Source organism: Daphnia magna, linkage group LG3, assembly GCF_020631705.1.
Source record: "Daphnia magna isolate NIES linkage group LG3, ASM2063170v1.1, whole genome shotgun sequence".
NCBI classification, from domain to species: Eukaryota; Metazoa; Arthropoda; class Branchiopoda; order Diplostraca; family Daphniidae; genus Daphnia; species Daphnia magna.
Window position 1 is genome coordinate 2,160,029 of NC_059184.1, and position 19,433 is coordinate 2,179,461.

Consider the following 19,433-nt stretch of genomic DNA (forward strand, 5'->3'; position numbering starts at 1 on the left):
TGTAAAAAACAAGTAAAAAAATATTTTGCGCAACAAGCCTTTTTGTTCCGATTATTTCAAAAATTTCTTAAATGCAAAACATGTCAAAGGATCGATGGAAAGATACAAATAATATTCATACGAAATCCAACTTTACCTGAATGAAGAAATTGTGACAAGGTTTGCCGAAACCAGGATAAATTGTTTTTTGTTGTCGGAAAATATCGTTTTTATTTCTGTTTTGTTTTTCTTTTTGAGTAATACAGAAGATTCAAACAATGAAATTGATTTTCTAGGGGGATACAACAGCTGTAGGATTTTCAAAATAGTTATTACTGGGTGTTGGCAGGCACAAACTTGAAAAAAAGTTTTATGGAACAAACACCAAAAACAAACACAAGTTGATCAGAAAATATAATAGATTAATCTGTTATTCTATACAACAACTATCTCTGTTCTTATACAATAATTATATCTATACTTAACTGTCAGGCGCTGTCAGGTTCATAGAAGCACTGTACTGGACTAACGTGGCAGTTGAAAAAAAAAGAAACAAAAATTGAAAACATATAGTATGTCATAATACCACCATGTGGTGATTGAACTTGAGACCTCCAGCAGTCCAGCTCCCAATATGGTATCTCTAAGTAATCTGGAAGCAACACATTGACATACCTTGTTTACGTAGGTTGTCTATAAAAAAAAGGGGGAATCAAATGGCGTTCCGTAACAAACAACCTTTGTTTATTGTCCTTTTCAGTTAAACGGACAGTTTATCTGATCGTTAGGTTTGAGAAACGTTCGATCTAGCCCCAGCGACTCCATACGCTGATGAATGAAATTCAAACCGGCTGCAAAGGGAAAGCGCTCTCGGCTTAAGTAAGAAAGATATTCTGTATAATTGAAGAAAGCTTTTAAGAAAAACAGCGCGTGTTGATTGCAACGACATGTACGAGCAACTTACGAAAGCTTATGTTCGATCCGACCGGAAGGCAAAGAAAAACAATAGAATAATTTACGTAATCCGTTTCCAGGAGCCAAAAGTTACCGTCGGTTGACATTGACTGACTGACAGGTGAAGTGGGAAATGTAACCAGTAGTTTTGCTCCCAAACTAGGATTGATAAGACGAACACTTCCTTGGATACTTTCATGAACCTTGGAACTAACAAATTTCATAGTAACCATAGTTAAATATCAAATAGAAAAAAAAAATGATACCTGGTATTGAACCAAGAACTGCTAACCTGAAGATTGCCGTCTGTTTGCATCGTATAATTTAAAGACATGCAAATGTCGAACTCGTCAATCATCCCAGGATATGATTCGATCTCAAACCATACACCTGAATACTTTTTAACCAAATATTAAATCTCAATCAAAACTTGGAAAGCATTAAATCAGAAAACCTTTTGCGCGTCAAAATTTTGCACTACGTTGACGTCTGGGCAAACTGCGTCGAATGCAACCTGTGTTTTAACGCTTTGCTTCGTTACACTCAAAATCAGCAAGCAAACAAAGCGGGAAAAAGCACTTGTTCCTCTGTACTGCTGTCTCATTTTCTTACGTTTATTTCAATGTTTTCAACTAAAAATTGGAAGAACGACAAAAGAAGCAAACGAGAGCAATTTCCATGTTGGTGGAGGATGCTTCCAATGAAGACTGCCATAACATGCAACCTCTTTCCTTCTTTTTAGATCTTTATATAATTTGCAAACAGCAAAAGTGAAATCTATAGGCCCTGCTTTTCAAGTTTGGATCAATTTTTGATAGAAAATAAAAGTGCAGAGTTGTTGGATAACGAATCCTCTGACTTGTAGAAAGAATGAGAAAACTGCGTCTCATACATCAACAGTAAAAGAGATTAAGTGTGAGATTTTGTATAGGAAAATTTCACTTGGAACATTGTACATTGAGAAAACTTGAGCCTTACAAATACAACGTTACCATTTGTTAGGGGCTTGGTATTCTTCCGTTCACGAAATAATGAGGCAGGAAATCCATGCGTCCACCACAGGATAAAGCGAGCGGATAGAAAATACCCTCACTTTTTGCAATTGTTGTCCCACGAGTGAGGTTTTTCAAAACGAAATAGAAATTGAGCTATAGAGACTATGGAATATAGACTGTATTATTATGGTATTGTGTTGCGATGGCATGATCCGCTATTTCTGTCCGGTCACTACCACCGTAATAGGAATTCCTTAAACCGACCTAAAAATACACGCGAGTTAGTCTATAGCTGAAAGAAATAAATTATTTAACGGTAAATACCTTTTTTCTAAGAGACCAAGAGAATTATTTGCTCAGGTGCTTGAAGGACTGCTTCTGGAAAAGAGAAAGTAATTTACCCTTGACCGCGCGGACTGAAGAATCTGTATTGCATAAGGTAACCAACCGATGCGAAATGGCTTGTTCGTTAGTTTTTACGTAAATGTATGCATTGTATGAAAAAATTAAATTTCTTAAGATTATTGAACCAGACCCAACCAAGGGTACTTTCCTTTTTCAAGAAAGATTTCACTTTGCGGTGCAATATAATATAATTCATTTGTGCTCCATGACAGCAAGGCACACGCTGATGTATGGCCACCTATTGCAGCGGTATACCGCGAACATTACACGCAAATTATTTACTTCCTTTATTATTTCAACTACAATATTTTCAAAACTTGCGACGTACAACAATTCGAACATCATCAGTCAAGTCAACTAACGGTATGCTGCGGAAGCAGCTATATTCCTGCTGTTTTCGCGGTTAGGGGGGAAGTGATGTGCAGCTATAACAATCAGGACTACCTATTTTACGAGTAGATTTTTACTCCACCTTCGATTGTTCTTTGAACACGTACTTACGTGGCAGGTACGTGGCAATTCAGACTCGTAGCAGCAGATGGTTCCAGCCTTTTCTTGGAGCAATAGCTGTTTTCAACTAATAAAACCTCGAGGGGATTTTATAACAGGTTAACGTGAAGCCCAAGAACCGGGCGGTTTGGGCAGCAACCAGTAGAGGCTGCGCTATCGCGGGAACAACCCGCATGCCCAATACTATCCTTATTGTTATCTCTACTACAGTTTAACGCTATCTTTAGTTTACATTTGGATAGGGGGCACAAAAAGAAATGAAACATTTCACACAACCAAAGTGAAACATTCAAATTTTCATTCAACAAGGTTGTTCATTGGAAGCAGTGCTGACGCAATATTAAATTCCCGCGGAATTTGTGCAAGTGAAAAAAAAATGTTAAATATACCGCGCCGCCAAAATGCTTTAATCATGATAGGTTTCGTGTTGGTTGTTGGACAGTGTTACTTTGTTTTGCAGAGACACAACGTCCGGCAACTTGCTGTAGTGAAAATGTTTCTCACGCATCCACCAAACTATCCAAAGTATAGGGACGAGGAAATATTTAACATCGTAACTAAGAGAGATTTGCGCCCCAATACATCAACGCCAACCTCTACGGGTGAATACTACGAACTGATGGAAAGGTACGCACAGGATGTGCTGCCTGATACCGACGCACCTTTCAAACGGATCTTGTTTTGGAATGAGGTAGAATAATTCCGAGTCATCGTCACCTATTTAACATTTAAGAATACGAAAATGACATCCTCTAAATACATTTCAGGCCTACGGAAACAAAGAATATGGCGTCGGGCACGGCCGTAACGCGTTGCGTGAATCCGGCTGCCCTGTCTGGCAATGTGAAACCAGTGACAATCGGACTAATGTTCAAGAATACGACGCTGTAGTGTTTCATCTTCGCAGTTGGACACGAAACGATTTGCCGGACAAGCGATCGCCTCACCAACGTTATGTGTTCTGGAGCATTGAATCTGCAGCTTGGCGATTTATTGACACGAATCTAATGAAAAATTTCTTCAATTGGACCATGACTTACCGATGGGATTCGGACATCGTTAGCCCTTATGGTTACATAAAGCCAAGTGGAGGCGTTCCGCTTCATCCCACCCATGAACAAATGAAAAACTTCTTATCCAGTCCTTCCCCTATCAACTACGCAGAGGGAAAGACGAAAATAGCCGCTTGGTTCGTATCAAACTGTGCGTCGCAAAGTAGAAGAAACGAAATGGTGAGAGAGCTTCAAAAGTACATTGACGTCGATATTTATGGAGACTGTGGGACAATGGTCTGCCCAAGGAAACGCGAAGATGATTGTCGAAAAATGGCCGGCAAGAAGTACAAGTTTTACTTGTCACTTGAGAATTCTTTGTGTCAAGATTACGTCACCGAAAAGTAAAAAAAAATTAATTTACATATAACAAGTATCCATCGTAAAACTGATAAGACTGTTTACATTTAGGTTTTTCGGTATGATGCACGAGCCCATAATCCCCGTTGTTGTTGGCTTCCACGATCATCACGAAAAGATAGCACCGAGACATTCCTTCATTAACGTGGCCAATTTCGAACATATTAAAAATCTGGCCGACTACATGATTTTTCTCGACAAGAATGACACTTTGTACAATGAGTACTTTTGGTGGAAATCCCATTTTGAAGTGCGTAACAGCCAGCAAGACTTCAACAAAGGGATGTGTCATCTGTGCTCCGCTCTACACGATAAAACATTATCACCGAAAATATACAAAGACATGAACGAATGGTGGGATAAAAACGCGACGTGTCAAACTCCGGAAATCTTGTAACTACTTCAGGATCTACTAACCAATTCGTGCACAGTAATTTTACCTTTCAACAAAAATATGTAACGTAACGTCCATTAAAAAAAAACATGAACAAAATACAAGTCACGGTATAGGACCTATTTAATCCATTTGTAGAAAAAAAAGGTACAATAATGGATGCAACTTGTTCGTAGCGAACAATCCATTGAGATGCCCGCCGAATGCAATGCCGAAAGCATTGACAAAGCACACACGCATTAATTTCAATCTTTTTATCTACTTTAACGGGGAGCAACAGACGACCCAAAGTTTGCTTTCACCCACCCACCATTAAAGTATTTGTGTTTTCCAAAAAAGCTTATCGTTTCGACCTTGCAAGACTTCGCAAAGACTTTGTCACCAAGCTGAAAATTTGAATAACAAAGAAATATTAAGCTAGTAACAAATAGACCTTTGAAAGACATTGAGAGCTATTCAAGCAGTAAGATTGACGTTATCAGCGAGATAATATCGATTTCAACGACAGCAGTGTGTATTCGGTTTACGTAATGGCCAGGTGTATACTCGAATGGGAAGTGTTTATGTTAAAACGAAAAATCAAAAAGAAGGGGTATAGAGGGAAAAACTGGCGTATGAGAAATGCAGATCAAAAGAATGCATATCATTTTAATTTTTTTCCAGCACTTTTTGTTGCATACCTTTAAATCTTTAATCTACATTTCCCTTTCGCGAGCTATCACAGTAAAGTGTACTCTAATTTAATGGCAATTTAAAGATGAAACAAAACTTAAAGAAATGATAAGAAAATGCCATCTCGTTTTGAAGCGAATCACGCTACTCCAAATACCACACTCTTTTTAGGGGGAAAAATAATTTCAAAAGTAGGTCGAGGATTCCGGAACAAAGGAAACAATTCCAACAAAATTTGTGTGAAGATGTTGCGTCTCGATTTTTTTTTTCTTTTTCTGAACGAGGATAGAAATGCCTAACGAGAGACTATTCCGGGTACATGTTAAATTATTCTCCCCCCGTTTTAAAACAAAATGAAACTGACCGCACCGATTCCTACAATCAGCAGACGACACTTCCTTGGACAACTTCTAGCAAATTGCTAGATTTTTCAACTGGCACTTAATTTATGTTTTATCATCAAAAATAGTAGTATTGTTTTGTAAATTTCGCTCTGCAATCTGTCGAAGAGTCGGGCTAACGTAGAATAATTCAACTTTAGTTCTCTTTTGTTTGTTTTTTTAAACCCATTCTACTTCTATGAGAATTCCAATTTTAATATGTGAGCGATGGTCCCCGGTGAGAAACAGAAAAAAAAAAAATTAGTATTCCCCGTTCTCTATTTTAAAGATTCAAGAAGAAAAAAAAGTGTCCCTCCCTCGTAACTTTTCTTTTCTTAAGATTTAAAAATGAAAAAAACAAAACTGGACCTAACCTTGGGGGAGGAGGGGAGCTGATAGAATGTTGATCGCGAATTTAGAACATGATATTGTTTCTCGTCTTGCGGAATGACTGTTCGTTTCTTACGACGAATGTTCATCTGATTCGCATCCGCTAGAATCAACTTGATTGCTTGGAATTTTCTCTTCGGCGTTTTCCTCATCGACAGGAGGTAAAGTTATTTGCGACTCTCTTCGACTGAAAGCACTAGCCTCTGATCGGGTATCTTCAGCTGACGACCTGTTGACAAATGTCGTCCATTCCATCGACTCGGGGTCCAAGTATTCAACACTGTTTAAAAAGACTTTCCCTACAAGGCAACAAAGAGAAAATTTAACACAAATTTCCAATGAAAATAAATAAGACGTTTGTAGAGTAATACCAGAAAATCCACCAACGGCAAAAAGTTTGCCATCGATTACTGTAACGCTAATATTAGCTCTGCAAGAAGTCATGGACGGTCCAGGTGACCACGTATTGGTCTCAAAATCGTATACTTCTGTTGTACATAGAGATTGGGTGCCATCCGAGCCACCAACAACGTACAACTTGTCTATAAAATCAAATATTCAAACGGTTAGAAGAAAGCCACGGGGGCAAGTATACACACAATCTCACTTTGATAAAGAGTAACACCGCAGCCTCTACGAGCGGTGTTCATGGGCGGCAAGAAATCCCACATCCCGGTTTCAGGATCAAAGACCTCCACAGTGTTCAAACAGTTCCAAGCATCACATCCACCCACGGCATACAGTTTGCCCAGTCTGGTGGTTACGGCAGCTTGATACCGGCCTAAATTCCAAATGAAAGTTTAAAAAATGTTTAACAAATCAATAAATTTGCCTAAAGTGAATTACCGTAGTTAAGAGGTTCAATTTCAGTCCATTTTCCTTCGACGGGGTCAAAGATATTGCACTGCTTCATGCCACACTGTCCATTCCATCCACCAATAACATACACTTTTCCAGCGAGATCACAAACAGCTGCAAGATGGCAAGATTAGTTGTTGACCCAACTGCTTGGGGTGTAATTGCATGCCACTTACCAACATTCGAGCGAGCCAACTCCAAAGGCGGCAATGCAGTCCATTTTGAGTTATCACTACTGTAGACTTCGGCTGTAGCCAATTCCGTAGTTCCATTACATCCACCGACAGCATAGACTTTCCCTTCAATGACGGCGATATCAAAGCGTCCACGAGCCTCACGCATGGACGGCAGTTGGCTCCAACGATTAAGCAGCGGATCGTAGAGCTCGACTGTTCGCAAGCACTCGCCACGGTCGTAACCACCTAAAAGCAACTTTGCTTTATCCCCTCAAGGCACGGACAGATAAATTTACTTACCACACACGAATAGCGCGTTGTTCAAATTGGCACATCCAACAGCACAACGGGGTGTGCTCATGTGAGGAATGGCGCTGAGAGATTCAGCCGATCGCTCAACACTGGGCGGTCTAGACTGTCCTGGGGTTGACAGGGGTGTGAACGTACCATCAATATTGCTAAAAATAAAACAAACAAAAAACGAAAATTATTTCGGGAATAATTTAATATAGATAATTAGGCAACGTACCTTGCACCATTAGGGGCGGCATTAAGTCTCTGAAGAACAGACAGGTTGGTCATGCGTCCGTTGATAACCGTCAATGCCATGATACTCTTCTCGCCCATCTGCGTAGCAGCAACTACACGCCATTCCAACTCTTCGGGGATTGTTTCGGAACCAGTCGCCACTTCTGAAATGTTGCGGCTGCACACGTGACACAACGTAAGGCAGTGATTTTTGTTAAACGTCTGAATTGATAAAAAAATAAGATGTCATACCTGTAGAGGGAGTGGCGAGGACGAGAAGGTTGCTGTGACGAACCTCGGCGTTTGTTCTAAAAATCGATAAACATCAGACATTATATATGCGGAAGAAAAAGAAAAAAAAATGGGTTGGGCTATGATGCAACCTTGCTGCCCGGCTGGGAGAGACGTAGCGACATCTTTTTGTAATCTTGAACAATATCCGAATCAATTACGTCGCCGCTTTCAATGTCGACACAATCGTGCAGGGAATTGTCCAAATTCAGGTAGAGCAAATGCGTCTGTCAGTGCACACACAAAACAGCATTAAAACTGGCAAAAGAAGAAACAATAAAGATGAAAAGTACTTTAGCCGTCAGCTGGTCGACATTAAGCTGAGCCGGCTCCCAATTGCGACGAACCCACTCTAAAACCAAATTGCAAAGGATGGTGACATTGGCATCGCGCAGAGCCATCTCTTCGCGGGATGAAGCCAACACTTCCACCTGGACCAACGGAAGGTTGCGCAGTGCCTTGGTGGTGGCCACGCTTGCTATCTGATGGATACAAAAAGAAATGATACGGAGTGGAGTCGACGAGGGTTGTCTAACCTTGTCGAGCTACCTCTTCAGCCAGATAAGCATCGACCCGGGCCGCCAATTCCGAGTTCCGCTGGATACCGGGAAGGGATCTGATCTCGATCGCCGTGGCAGGATCCAGGTTGTCGACCAAGTACTGGGCGCAGTAGTTGACAACTCGCTCCATCTTTAGCCTTACAGCCGCCACGTAGACCGCCTTGACCTGACTGGCCGCCACTTCCATTCTGGCATTGTAGGAAATCATACGGGAGGATTTGAGGAAGGATCGGAAACAATGGAGGAAAATGGGTTGTTGTGTGAAAAAAAGAGTGAGGGGAAGGAAAGAGATTGGGTGGCGGTGGGAGGGTTTGTAAAGACGACGGCAAATGAATGTGGAACCGGCGCACAACTCGGCACGGAAGGCAGTGGCGCTTACTTTCCCGTGTAGGCGTAGTTGATGAGCTGCTCGAACGAATCCTTCTCAAAGCCGCCGTTGAGCTTGTAGGTGATGATGTTCTCCTCGCTGCATTTGCCGCCATCGTCCGTCGAAAACAGCTCAAACAGGTAAGGGCTGCAGCACGCCAGAATCACCCGGTGAGCCGGAATCTCCCACGTCCCCACCTGACGTTTAAGAATGAAAGAAAAACATTTAGTTAATGCTGCTAAGCGGTTTTTGCCAGATTATTAAAGGTTGTCAAGTTGTTGGCCAAACTATTGGAATTTGGCGCATCTTGTTAGACTCTTTGCCACATCAAGATGGGCAAAACGCCATAGCCCTTCTTATCGATTCTATGCTTTCAAAAAAGGATTTGGCAATACATAAAAGAAAAAATTGGGAGCGACTTAAAAAGAAACATATATTTTAAAAAAGAGAAACGTAGTTATTTTTCGACATTTTTGTAACGTCAGCAGACGGCCAGGCGTCTAAAAACAGAATGTACGCGAGACACTTAAGGTACACACACACACACAACTAGACGGGTAAAGAAATAGCAAGCTTTTGTTATGTAAACAAACGGATGATTCATCGAGCGCAGTAGGTTACGTCGATCTACGACGTGGGCCAAAAAACATGAAACAATTATCGAAAGACAGAAAAGAACGCACCTGCAGAATGACGTCGCAAAACTGTCGATTCTTGCGCAGCTTGGAGAGGCCCTGCAACGTGCTCGAATTGAATTCGGCATCGGTGAAAATCATGGAAGGCGTCCGTTCCATGATCGAGTCATCATCAGGCACATCGTCGTCATCTGACGATCGCGACGATTGTTTATGTTTGTAATGACGACTCGCACCGTTCTTCTCCTCTCCGCCATTGGCGTACAGGCGACGACCGGGAATGTCAACCGGTGAAGAATCGCCGTTAGTAGCCGTAGCAGCACCCATAGCCATAGTCTCTATCTCTACACAGATCACGCAACACGAAAAAGAAAAAACACAAAAGTTAAGTTCACATTTTTAGTATTAAATCGATTGTGACCTTTCCGGTTGCAACCGTAGAGCCACAAAAGCCACACGCAATGGGCGCATTCTTTTTCTTTGGACACAATTTCATCACGTCATGCAATTCTAGTCAAAGTAATTGGTTTAATTCCTGAGTCTAACAAATTCCTAGCCCGATTATTTCGTACAGTAGATAAAAAGACTGACCGCAAATACTGATTACAAATCATGACAAACAAAAACATTCGAATTAACACGCGTGGGCTACGTGACACGATGCGTACAAACCCATCACGATAATATGCTAATACAAATCAACGCGACCGAGATACTGACGGGAAATCCGACTATCATGTGTTCTTTTTTCTATGTTCCCCGTTCTCCACGCTGTTGTTGCGTGTGCCAAAACGACGCCATTGTCGATCGAACATCCAACGTCAATCATTTCAAAGAGCTACAAGTTAGCAACGATAGCAAAACACAAACAAAAGGTATTGCATTATTAGATTAGAAACCAATTACGACTTGAAATCGAGTTGCAAATCACAAAAATGTTTTCCAACAATGAAGGACTTTTCAAGAACAACGACAATCTTCTTTACCGAGGGCAGGAAAACAACTCGGAAACGAAATAAAAGGGTTATTTTCCACGAAACAGTCGTAACTGGCGAAACCCTCGAAAATGACTGAAAACCCTAGAAGCAAAATACCACCCCCTTACTTTTGTTTCTGATCTTTCTTCAACCCCTGTAAATGTTACAACAAAAGACCTTAGGGGACATCGGAGAAAATGGTGAGGAGAACGAAACATGTCTGTTCGCTTTAAAGATAATTTTCTATTCTATTTTGTCAAAAGTAAAAGACAAAAGATAAACCTACCTGAAGGTGCAAAGAAGGTCAAAATAAAAAAGAAGAAAACAATAAAAAAAAAAAACCGGACAGGAAGGGCAAAAGGAAACAAGGACTAAGGTCAACGTCAGGTGTCTGCCCAAACCCCACCAAGACGCAGGAGCCTAAGGGACGCCGGGGACACTACTAGTCGCACCCAGAGAACTTTCAACACTACGTCTACCACCACTTTCTCATCTTACGAGCCGCCCTTTTCTCAGTCTTCCCGAAAGCGCACGCTCTCCTTCTCAATTATTGATCGCGGCCTTTTGGAAAGAGAATCCCTTTAAATCGGCTGGTGAACGGCGCCTGCGCAAAGCACATCACGTGCGCTATCGTTTGATCGATGACGTATTAAGACTTTCAACTCATCACGTACCACGTTTTTCCCCTCTTTCTACGATCCGTCTCAGAAACAAATCCCCGGCTAAACATCTAGCGCCACAAGCCCCAACGTCTTGGCCACGAAACAAAAGAATTGAGTGACTACGATAAAATATTTTAATTAAAAATATGATAAAATGGAAATAAAGGATCAAGACATTAAATTTGGCGACAGGTAGTGTGACAAGGCGTGTCGCTACGTGATTCACACCTCACGTGACTGGTGGAATCAAGCGGATTTGAAATGGAACCCAAACAAAAGTTCCAAGGAGAAACCCAGCAAAGTTATGAAACTGCAGTAACGCCATTAGCAAGTAACCCGTGGTGCAACAATTCGCTGATTCAATTAGTAAATTTCACGTGACGTTTTGTTTTGATCCGACTCCCTAGTTGATTTTCGATCGTTGTTTTCATGCCTCGTTTACCCTAACAAAACCTGAACGAGCCACGTGAGACGGCGTTATTAGCCAACAACGTATCAAGGATACAAATACGTGACGTCCCAAGTTGTTCGTTAAAGCAAAATTTCGGGCTAAAACTAGCTTCTCGCTTTTGTTTGTTACCCAAAAGTCATTTAAAAGTCGTCAACATGCTACGTCAAGTCTACGCAAACACCGTGACCAGGAAAATTGCAATAAAGACATGATTTTCAGAAAACTAGTTATTACTTAGTTAATGTCGTAATATGTCGCTCATTCACTTGTTTTTTCGAGGCCGTAGATTTGGATCAACGAGATCCCAGTGGCTAAATATATACTTTATAATACAGTACGACGCCGTTTGATACATTACGAACGTGACGACGAACACACCCCTCTTCTCTGGAACTGAATGCTCATCTAAAAATACGGTCGAGTTAAAAACAAACTGGCCCTTTTAGAACCAAAAACAATTTGAACTGGAACTCCAGGGCTTCCGCCTTTTACTCCTTTGTGTGTAGAAAAAGTTTATTTTTACAAGTCTCGTGTCCAAAAGATGAGCGACATCTTGTATTCTGGCCCACCCTTCTAAACAACGCCAAAAAGTTAAAGAAATGACGAGCCAGAAAATGAGCGATAAACGATAGCCCAACTGGCATTCTACCAGACGAAAGATATTGTCACACGGTTCGAATACGTTTTTCCATCTCCATCAAAAAGGTTATTTATAAAAATCACCGGATTTCCTTGAAAAGAAAAAAAAAAACGAATAGAGTTGGGGGGAAATTGCTGAGTCAGGTGCTCACGTAGACCAACAAAAAGGTGTTTCAGGTAATAAATTGGTAAAGCAATAGGCGCCATTTCAAAATTAAAAGGCAAAAAGAAAAAACCGGCCCGTCTGTAGCTTCAAGCGTCAAGCCAAATACAGAGCCAGAACGCTAGAGGGCAGGTCAATGAGCGAAATTCGACTGCCGTGGGGGTATGGCAAGCTAGACGTTCCCAGCCATCAAGGCTGATTGCAAACATCAGCCAAGAGCCCCTCTGCAATTAGATACAAAACGGTTTCGGCAAGTGCTGGGTAATGCGTCATAAAAACAACGGAGATTTCCATTGAGTACAACGTACTGGCAAGATGAGTTCAATGTTCTCACAAAATATCGCCCCTCTTTTGGACTGAAGACAAATCTAGGTCAAGGTACAAAAGTTCCAACCCCAACAACCCCAAAAGATGTCAATAAACTAAAGTCTTCGCCCCGTCGCCTAGCAACTAGAAAGATAACACTCCTCTTAACTTCCTTCATACATTATGTAAAAACATTCGAGAATTCTATCGGGTTTCCATGGCAATCTGAAGGTCGTTGTCATGGACGTTCTTGTTGAACGCCCATTTCAAAATCGACCCCATAGGTAGGAGGGCATCTAGGGTATACTGTCGACAGTGGAGGTTTGTACAATGTAAACTCTAATACAAAAATCGGCCCAACAACAGCCTAAGAAAATGAAAACCAGTTTCTGATTGGTGAACGTGTCTCAAGTCACAGAGAAATCTAAAAAAATCTGAAAAACAGAGAAGCCCCACAATGACGTCCACCATTTTTAACGCCTAAGAAAGACAAAAAGCAAATGTAAATGAATACCTCTTCCATCGAGTTTCATGCTGACAAGTGAATAAAAAACTACGAATGAGGTGCAGAACGAGACGGCGATGGATGTGCTGGAGGGGTGGCAATAAGACAACTCAAAAGCTTTCTGCAAAAGTAAATGTGTCAAACGTTAAAAGATTACGTTGCATGATAAACACCTTAATCTAGATCACGACTGAGAAAAATCAAAGGGCAATGTGTGATTTAAAAAGTTGTGACGCCAATAGTAAACAAATAAAAAAAACGGGGACAAAAATTACGAAAATGGACCTTTCTTGAAACGCTGAAGAGCTCTGTCTACGGACACGACTGCTGTCTGAAGAGAAGTTGGGAACAGCTAGACCGGCTTTTTAAATAGACTCCCTTCTTCTCGTGAACCTGACGTGAAAGAACTGAACACTCAGAGCCCCTAACGTTTGAAAGCCAGCAACAACCACGTGGTGCAATGTGAGCCACGTGATTGGATCAAATACGAATATCTTTCTAAAAAAAAATTTAGTTCCTTTAAAATATTTGCCCTGATTTCAAACTCGTATGCACAATGTGGTGAAATAAATTAATCTAAAACGAGAATTAGTTTGCAATGATCGTATGGTACTCACTGAAGGCTGCTGGAACTAGGACAGAAGGACCAAAAGAGGAAGGGAAAGGGGGATGACGTGTGCCAAAAAGGGAAATGCAGCGCCTCGAGCTCGAAAAGGGAAGGGCCAATTGGGCTGCCACCTAGGAGTAAAAAAAGATATTAAATTTGAGTAAAAATCTATTTCCTTTTCGCGGGAAATGCGTTTTGTTTAATTTTTTTTTTTTTTTCTGCGGTAAGACGTGTTATGTGTCCAAGCGCGAAATCTGTTTGTATCGGTTCTGTGAATTAACAGTATAATTAGTTCTCTAGAAGCATAATAATAATATTTTCTTTTCTTCATAAGGGTAATATTTTTTTAGAGGATCGGCCACAGAAAACGGAAATTGGTAACCAAGAATCCAATGAATGTTGGTTTCAGAATGAAAAGCCCCACGAAAGAAGAAAATTTGTAGAAAAAAGCTAGACGACACCAGTGTGATCAGTCGAGAAGGTCACGTAGACATTAGAAAAAAGTTAATGTATTTTATACGAACCCCCTCCTTCCTTTAAAAAAGAAAAGAAAAGTGGTGGATATCTTACGAAATTTTATAGGTCACCCTTCCTAGAACTCAGAAGAGCCGTATATGTACAACCTACGATTCGCTCGCATTTCGAGAATTTTGAAAATGTGGGTTTATAAAAATAAATAAATAAAATTTTAAAATGGAATACGGAGTCGCCCAAGGTCATGGCCTCCCACCGCACCAGTTACGCTTCAAAAGAATTACTATGCAATTGCGACAAAACAATTCTCTAATGGAAGGGACAAGGGAAAATTTCTACACAAAAGTAGAATAAATGTCAAAAGTGTTAACTTGAAAACGCAATAGCACGCCCATCCTAGTCATGCTATGAACATTATTATAGACGTTCCCATGCAACCGTGCAACAAGTTAGTTGAGCTCTCTTGCTAGCTGGGCTTAATAAATGTTATCAGCGTGAAGCAATTGCGAAATGCCCCTCCCTCCGCACTCTATTGTCGAAACACTTGAATCTAACTGACTGTATCCTGATAAAAATCTTGATAATAATCTGTTGTATCCTGGGTAGGTTTCAGTTGTCAAAAAGGAATTGGATCATTACAGTTATAGCTTGTAAAATAAAAATAAAAATGAAATATTTTTACCTTTTCTTCTTTGCATTGTTGGATGTGAGCTATGGGTGCTCTCCTGACTGTAGTCTAGTAAGCTGTACACAAAGCTTCAATCCTTTTGACTGTCCTGACGGTACCCTTTACTCGAACAATGCTGTAATGTGTGGTTGTTGTCCAGGATGTGTCCGACTGAAAGGTAAAACAATCTATACTTACTGCATGACAAGAACATGATTTGAACTCACTTTCCATTATTCTTCCTGTCAAGCTTTATATAATAATAAGTTTCCCTGTTAAATTTTAGGACCAAATCAAGCCTGTCAAGGAGAGACTAAATTAACTTTTGATGTGAAAAACCTGTTCACGGTGAAGGGCTCAATTATCCTCAATGCCAAAGAAATTCCACCTGTAGTGGCAAGTCAAGATTGTGCCCCTGGATTGAAATGTGTAAACACAAAATGCTCTGAATGTAAGTGAGGACATACCTAGATGAACACAAAACAAACAAAAAATTACGTAACTTGAAATTAGGAAACACTCAAGTTCTAAATGGAACATTTTGTTTCTTGTCAATTAAAAAATAGTTTAATTGCAATTCTGATTGAAAGTTTAAGGGACAGCATAAACTCCCTGAAAGGAAAGCTATCAAAATTTCCCCTAAAGAGAGCCTTGAGTTTCTTCTACATCTGAACACCTGAAGTTAGATTTTACGACGAACGAAAGCTATAATTAGATTTCTCCTTTCTGGCTTGAATGACAAACCGAATTTGGCGTGCGTTGTCGTGATACGTGACGAGATCGGTTGTTACCGACTCAGAATCATTCGACGACGGCCATCATTATATGAAAGCAAAGTCATTTCATTTTCTTGGGCGTTCACGTTTCTAGCGTTTAATGTTACGTTGTTATTTTATATCGGGATGGAGATAAAACGCGGATCATTGAATGTGACTCTTGTCGAATTTCCTTGTGCAATATGAGTTCCCCTCCATCTAATCGTCTTCGTCTTTCACGCCTCCCTTGGGTTTTTTAAAATCCAGTGTTGTCAATTTTAACAGCTAGCAACAAAAAAAAAAGATAATAAATAAACAAATTATTAATAAAATAAAATAATAATACTAATTCTAACGTAATTTTTTTCTCGCCATGTAACCTTTCCAAAAAGATCCTTCGGAATACACTTGTACTATTCCAGACATCAACAATCAAAAGTGGCAGCCTGATTGCGACATTGACGGATCCCACAAAGCGGTGCAATGCAAGTCCAATGGAGCTGATCCACGGTATCCTTAAAAGAAATCCTCGTGTCAAATTAAATATCGTCAACATTTCTAATCTATTTCTGTCTTACGGTCAACAGCTGCTTCTGCTATAGCAAGGAAGGCAATCGTATCTTTGGGTTTGACTGGATCGAAAACCGCGACCAAATGAAGTGCCGTACGTCTTGGCTGGAATATCGACTCCAAAACGAATGCATCGATATAAACATTGTCTAATAATAGTCTTAATTACCGCGACAGAATGTTCGAGGCTGGTAGAAGATCTCAAGAAGGACAACAAAAACATAGACCTCACCTATCACTGTTCATCCAACGGCAATTTTGAGCCTCTGCAGTGCAACCGTGGAATGTGTTACTGTGCCAACGTGCTATCGGGCCAGCCCATCTCGTACGCCGTAAGCGCCCCAATGTGGAAAACGCTGCCTTGCTGTAAGTAAATTCAAATATATGGGGTTATTTTAGAGGACTGTATTTAAACACTAAATGTCAGACAACGAGACCACCATGGGATTCAATTACTTGAAGACTTGTGACAGCCAGTCCAACGCTTTGGCACTCATCAAAAAGGAAATGAACTACCACGGAGGTAATCCAATCACGCTCGCTGCGCCTCCGTGTGACCCCGATGGATCCTACTACGCTAAACAGTGCGATGGGAACCAGTGTTATTGCCGCACGTAATTAACTAATTACTACCTACTGGCGTATAGAGCAAAAAACAAAAAAAAAAAAAAACGAAACTAGCGTTTACTGTCATGGGATAATTGACGTGTTATTATATATATATATTTTTTTTTCGTGTAAAAAAAAGGCGGGCGAATGTAAACATTGGATCCTTCTCCACCCAGCTCAACACAAATTCGGAGCTGAACCAGAAATGCTGTAAGCTATTACCGCATGTTTGTTTTTTTCATTTTTTTTTAGCGGCGATTTATATTTTTCTCGTTTTTCTGGGCAGATTGCGCACGAGATCAAGTCATTTTTGCGGATGACAATAGAGCACATAGTTATCAATGCGACAATGGTGGCAACTACGAGCCAATGCAAACGATTGGAGGGGTAGCTTTTTGCGTTGATCAGGATGGTTTCATAATCTCTGGTTATGTGGCCATCGCAGACAAGTAAATAATTAATCATCTTTAATTGAATAAAACTAATTAAATTTCTAAACGTAGGTGCACTTTAACGGCGTGTAAAACTGACGTCATGTGTCCGCCGTAAATCCGCTGAAAATGTAGGAGTTTTGATTGACTGTCGTTTGTACAAATATTTCGCGCATACAGAGGACGAAAATACCCAAAAATAGCGTACACGAACGAAATAAAAAATTTTTATTTGAAATGTTGTGCGCGTGTTGACCTTTTGCTTAGCTAAAAGAAAAACAACACGAAAGTTGTTGTGTGTTCCAGCGACAACTTTTCCCTCCTTCAAATACAAGTGGTGTCCCACGTGCCAGGAATAAACAAACACAATATTGTCGTCTTTTCTGAGTAGTTTACCAACTCTTGGCATTCCATCCACAGTGCCTCCGAAAACATTAAAAAGCGTTAAAAAAAAAAAAAAGGGAAGAGAAAAATGACTTAAATGGGCAGCCAGGAAGACTAGACGAAGCCAGAAGAAAGGAGCGGCCCAACACAACGGGCACACACAGTTGATTTCGCGTTTTTTCCCCCCCACAATTCGGGACATCCACATCCGGCTAAAAAGACAACAGCAATAACAATAGTAAGTCGGTAGTTTTATTTCAACATTTTCGCTGCTATCCTGCTGTGTGTGTTTCTTATACAGGCTATATATCTAACGGTCATGACATTAGATCGGCGTAGATAAAAGTAATTAACGTGGTGGAGGTACGATCCGGCACCGAACACGCACCGTTTGCCTGTAAAAGCATTCAAGCGCATAACTCACGCGGAGTAAGTTTCGATCGCTGCCAAATGGAAGGATAGGTGGAAGAGTAGAAAAGAAAAACCAAAAAAAACAGGAGAGTCTCTGGGGTGCAATTACCTTCCGGCAAATGATCGTGAAAAGGACGGTCATTTTTCTTTTTCTTTCGGGGAGTTTCGCTCGACACATTCCCGGTGGTTTCACGCACGCAAACGTCCAGAACAAAAATTCTATGTTGGGTTGTACAATTTTTTCAAAAAGAAGATCATCAAAACCACTTTCTCTTTTAACGTTTTCATAGTCGAATAATAAAAAGGAATACGATTCATTATTTGATGAATTTTGGTTCTTCTATAGTATTTCTAGAAAACAACAAAGAAACACACACACACACACAAAGGGAAGCTCTTGGCTATCAACAAAAGGGCCGACTTTTGACCATTTCCAACCGGGCTTACAACCCCCCCTTTTTATTATTTTTTCATATCGATAAAGGGATGATATAAAAAGGAACCCGTATCGTTGGTTTTGTTGTAGTAAAAAAAAAAAAAAAAAAGCTATGGCGAGCTAGACAATGGATGTATGTTTAGTATACGAGTGTAACAGTAGCCGGAGCTACGGGCTTTTATTGTCGCATCATAGGTAAATGGACACTGTAGTGATGCCTTCAGGCATTAATATAATTACCTTTTTTTTTCTCTCGTCCGAATGAGAAAAAATAAATAAGAACAACATAAATTCAAGATTAGAAACAGGAATATAGGGCGCTGCGTAAATAATAATAACGAAACAAAAATGAAGCCAAAAGAGAAAAGCTCACAATCGTCCCCCAAAAAAGAAAAAAAAAAAAGTTTGTTTTCTTCTGTTGGTGGACGAACGAAAAGGCTCATTTCCAATTCGAAACACGTCCCGAGTGAATGTCCGACGACAGTCATCATTCGAAGGCTATTTTTCCGTTGGTGGTACAGTAAATGCATAATGCAAAGCAGGTACACACATGCAGTGGAAAAATTCTTCTGAAAGAAATTTCCTTTACGAGACAGGGTACAGCGGGAATGAAAAATAATCAAACGTTGCATCGTATGTAGATAGGCCTGATGGTAGACTTTTAAGCAGATTAAAACAAGAAAAGAAAAAGGGAATACTAAATAGATAAAGAAACTACAAGTCAGGCTAGTATCTAGTTTGGTCAAGAGGTTACAAATATCCAATGATTGAAAATAGATTGTCTATTACTCAACTCCATCGAACTGATAGCTCGCGCGTGGTAACGGCCCCAATAGTGGGCGTTACAAACATCCCCGATAGCTCCGTGATGATGATTGAA

The 19,433-nt window shown here is 40.5% G+C and overlaps 4 protein-coding genes and 1 long non-coding RNA gene across 12 annotated transcripts; 3 read left to right on the forward strand and 2 right to left on the reverse strand.

The window, feature by feature from the left end:
• Positions 1-700: 700 nt before the first annotated feature.
• LOC116919446 (apolipoprotein D) lies at positions 701-2,810 on the reverse strand. 3 transcript variants are annotated; one of them, XM_045170485.1, is made up of 6 exons: positions 2,253-2,810; positions 1,926-2,192; positions 1,388-1,447; positions 1,200-1,330; positions 944-1,143; positions 701-872 (listed from the first exon to the last, which is right to left on the reverse strand). In XM_045170485.1, exons 2-6 carry the CDS (start codon positions 1,926-1,928, stop codon positions 736-738), a joined length of 531 nt encoding a protein of 176 aa, XP_045026420.1. In that variant the 5' UTR covers positions 1,929-2,192; positions 2,253-2,810; the 3' UTR covers positions 701-735. The 3 variants fall into 3 exon arrangements, with proteins under 3 accessions (XP_045026420.1, XP_045026419.1, XP_032781339.2); XM_045170484.1 differs by having other exon boundaries at positions 1,388-2,192; XM_032925448.2 differs by lacking the exons at positions 1,926-2,192; positions 2,253-2,810 and having other exon boundaries at positions 1,200-1,323; positions 1,388-1,519.
• A 191-nt stretch (positions 2,811-3,001) lies between these two features.
• On the forward strand, positions 3,002-4,771 carry LOC116919442 (alpha-(1,3)-fucosyltransferase C). Its single transcript, XM_032925442.2, has 3 exons — positions 3,002-3,534; positions 3,611-4,239; positions 4,307-4,771. The coding sequence occupies exons 1-3, from the start codon at positions 3,220-3,222 to the stop codon at positions 4,650-4,652; spliced, it is 1,290 nt and encodes a 429-aa protein (XP_032781333.2). The 5' UTR covers positions 3,002-3,219; the 3' UTR covers positions 4,653-4,771.
• Positions 4,772-5,141: 370 nt separating this feature from the next.
• LOC116919438 (influenza virus NS1A-binding protein homolog) lies at positions 5,142-15,111 on the reverse strand. Of its 6 annotated transcripts, XM_045170474.1 has the most exons (16): positions 14,973-15,110; positions 13,827-13,947; positions 13,219-13,330; positions 9,555-9,850; positions 8,884-9,068; positions 8,494-8,692; positions 8,238-8,426; positions 8,037-8,171; positions 7,906-7,961; positions 7,655-7,831; positions 7,426-7,583; positions 7,126-7,371; positions 6,938-7,063; positions 6,699-6,872; positions 6,463-6,633; positions 5,142-6,390 (listed from the first exon to the last, which is right to left on the reverse strand). In XM_045170474.1, exons 3-16 carry the CDS (start codon positions 13,235-13,237, stop codon positions 6,164-6,166), a joined length of 2,358 nt encoding a protein of 785 aa, XP_045026409.1. In that variant the 5' UTR covers positions 13,238-13,330; positions 13,827-13,947; positions 14,973-15,110; the 3' UTR covers positions 5,142-6,163. The 6 variants fall into 6 exon arrangements, with proteins under 6 accessions (XP_045026409.1, XP_045026411.1, XP_032781324.2 ...); XM_045170476.1 differs by lacking the exon at positions 13,219-13,330; XM_032925433.2 differs by lacking the exons at positions 13,827-13,947; positions 14,973-15,110 and adding an exon at positions 13,495-13,787.
• On the forward strand, positions 10,241-11,819 carry LOC116919450. The gene is made up of 2 exons (XR_004391897.2): positions 10,241-10,381; positions 10,461-11,819. It is a non-coding gene; the product is annotated as an uncharacterized LOC116919450 (long non-coding RNA).
• On the forward strand, positions 14,808-17,560 carry LOC116919443. Its single transcript, XM_032925443.2, has 9 exons — positions 14,808-15,135; positions 15,244-15,408; positions 16,105-16,222; positions 16,300-16,376; positions 16,460-16,648; positions 16,710-16,896; positions 17,031-17,101; positions 17,178-17,340; positions 17,395-17,560. The coding sequence occupies exons 1-9, from the start codon at positions 14,958-14,960 to the stop codon at positions 17,438-17,440; spliced, it is 1,194 nt and encodes a 397-aa protein (XP_032781334.2). The 5' UTR covers positions 14,808-14,957; the 3' UTR covers positions 17,441-17,560.
• The last annotated feature ends 1,873 nt before the right edge of the window (positions 17,561-19,433 follow it).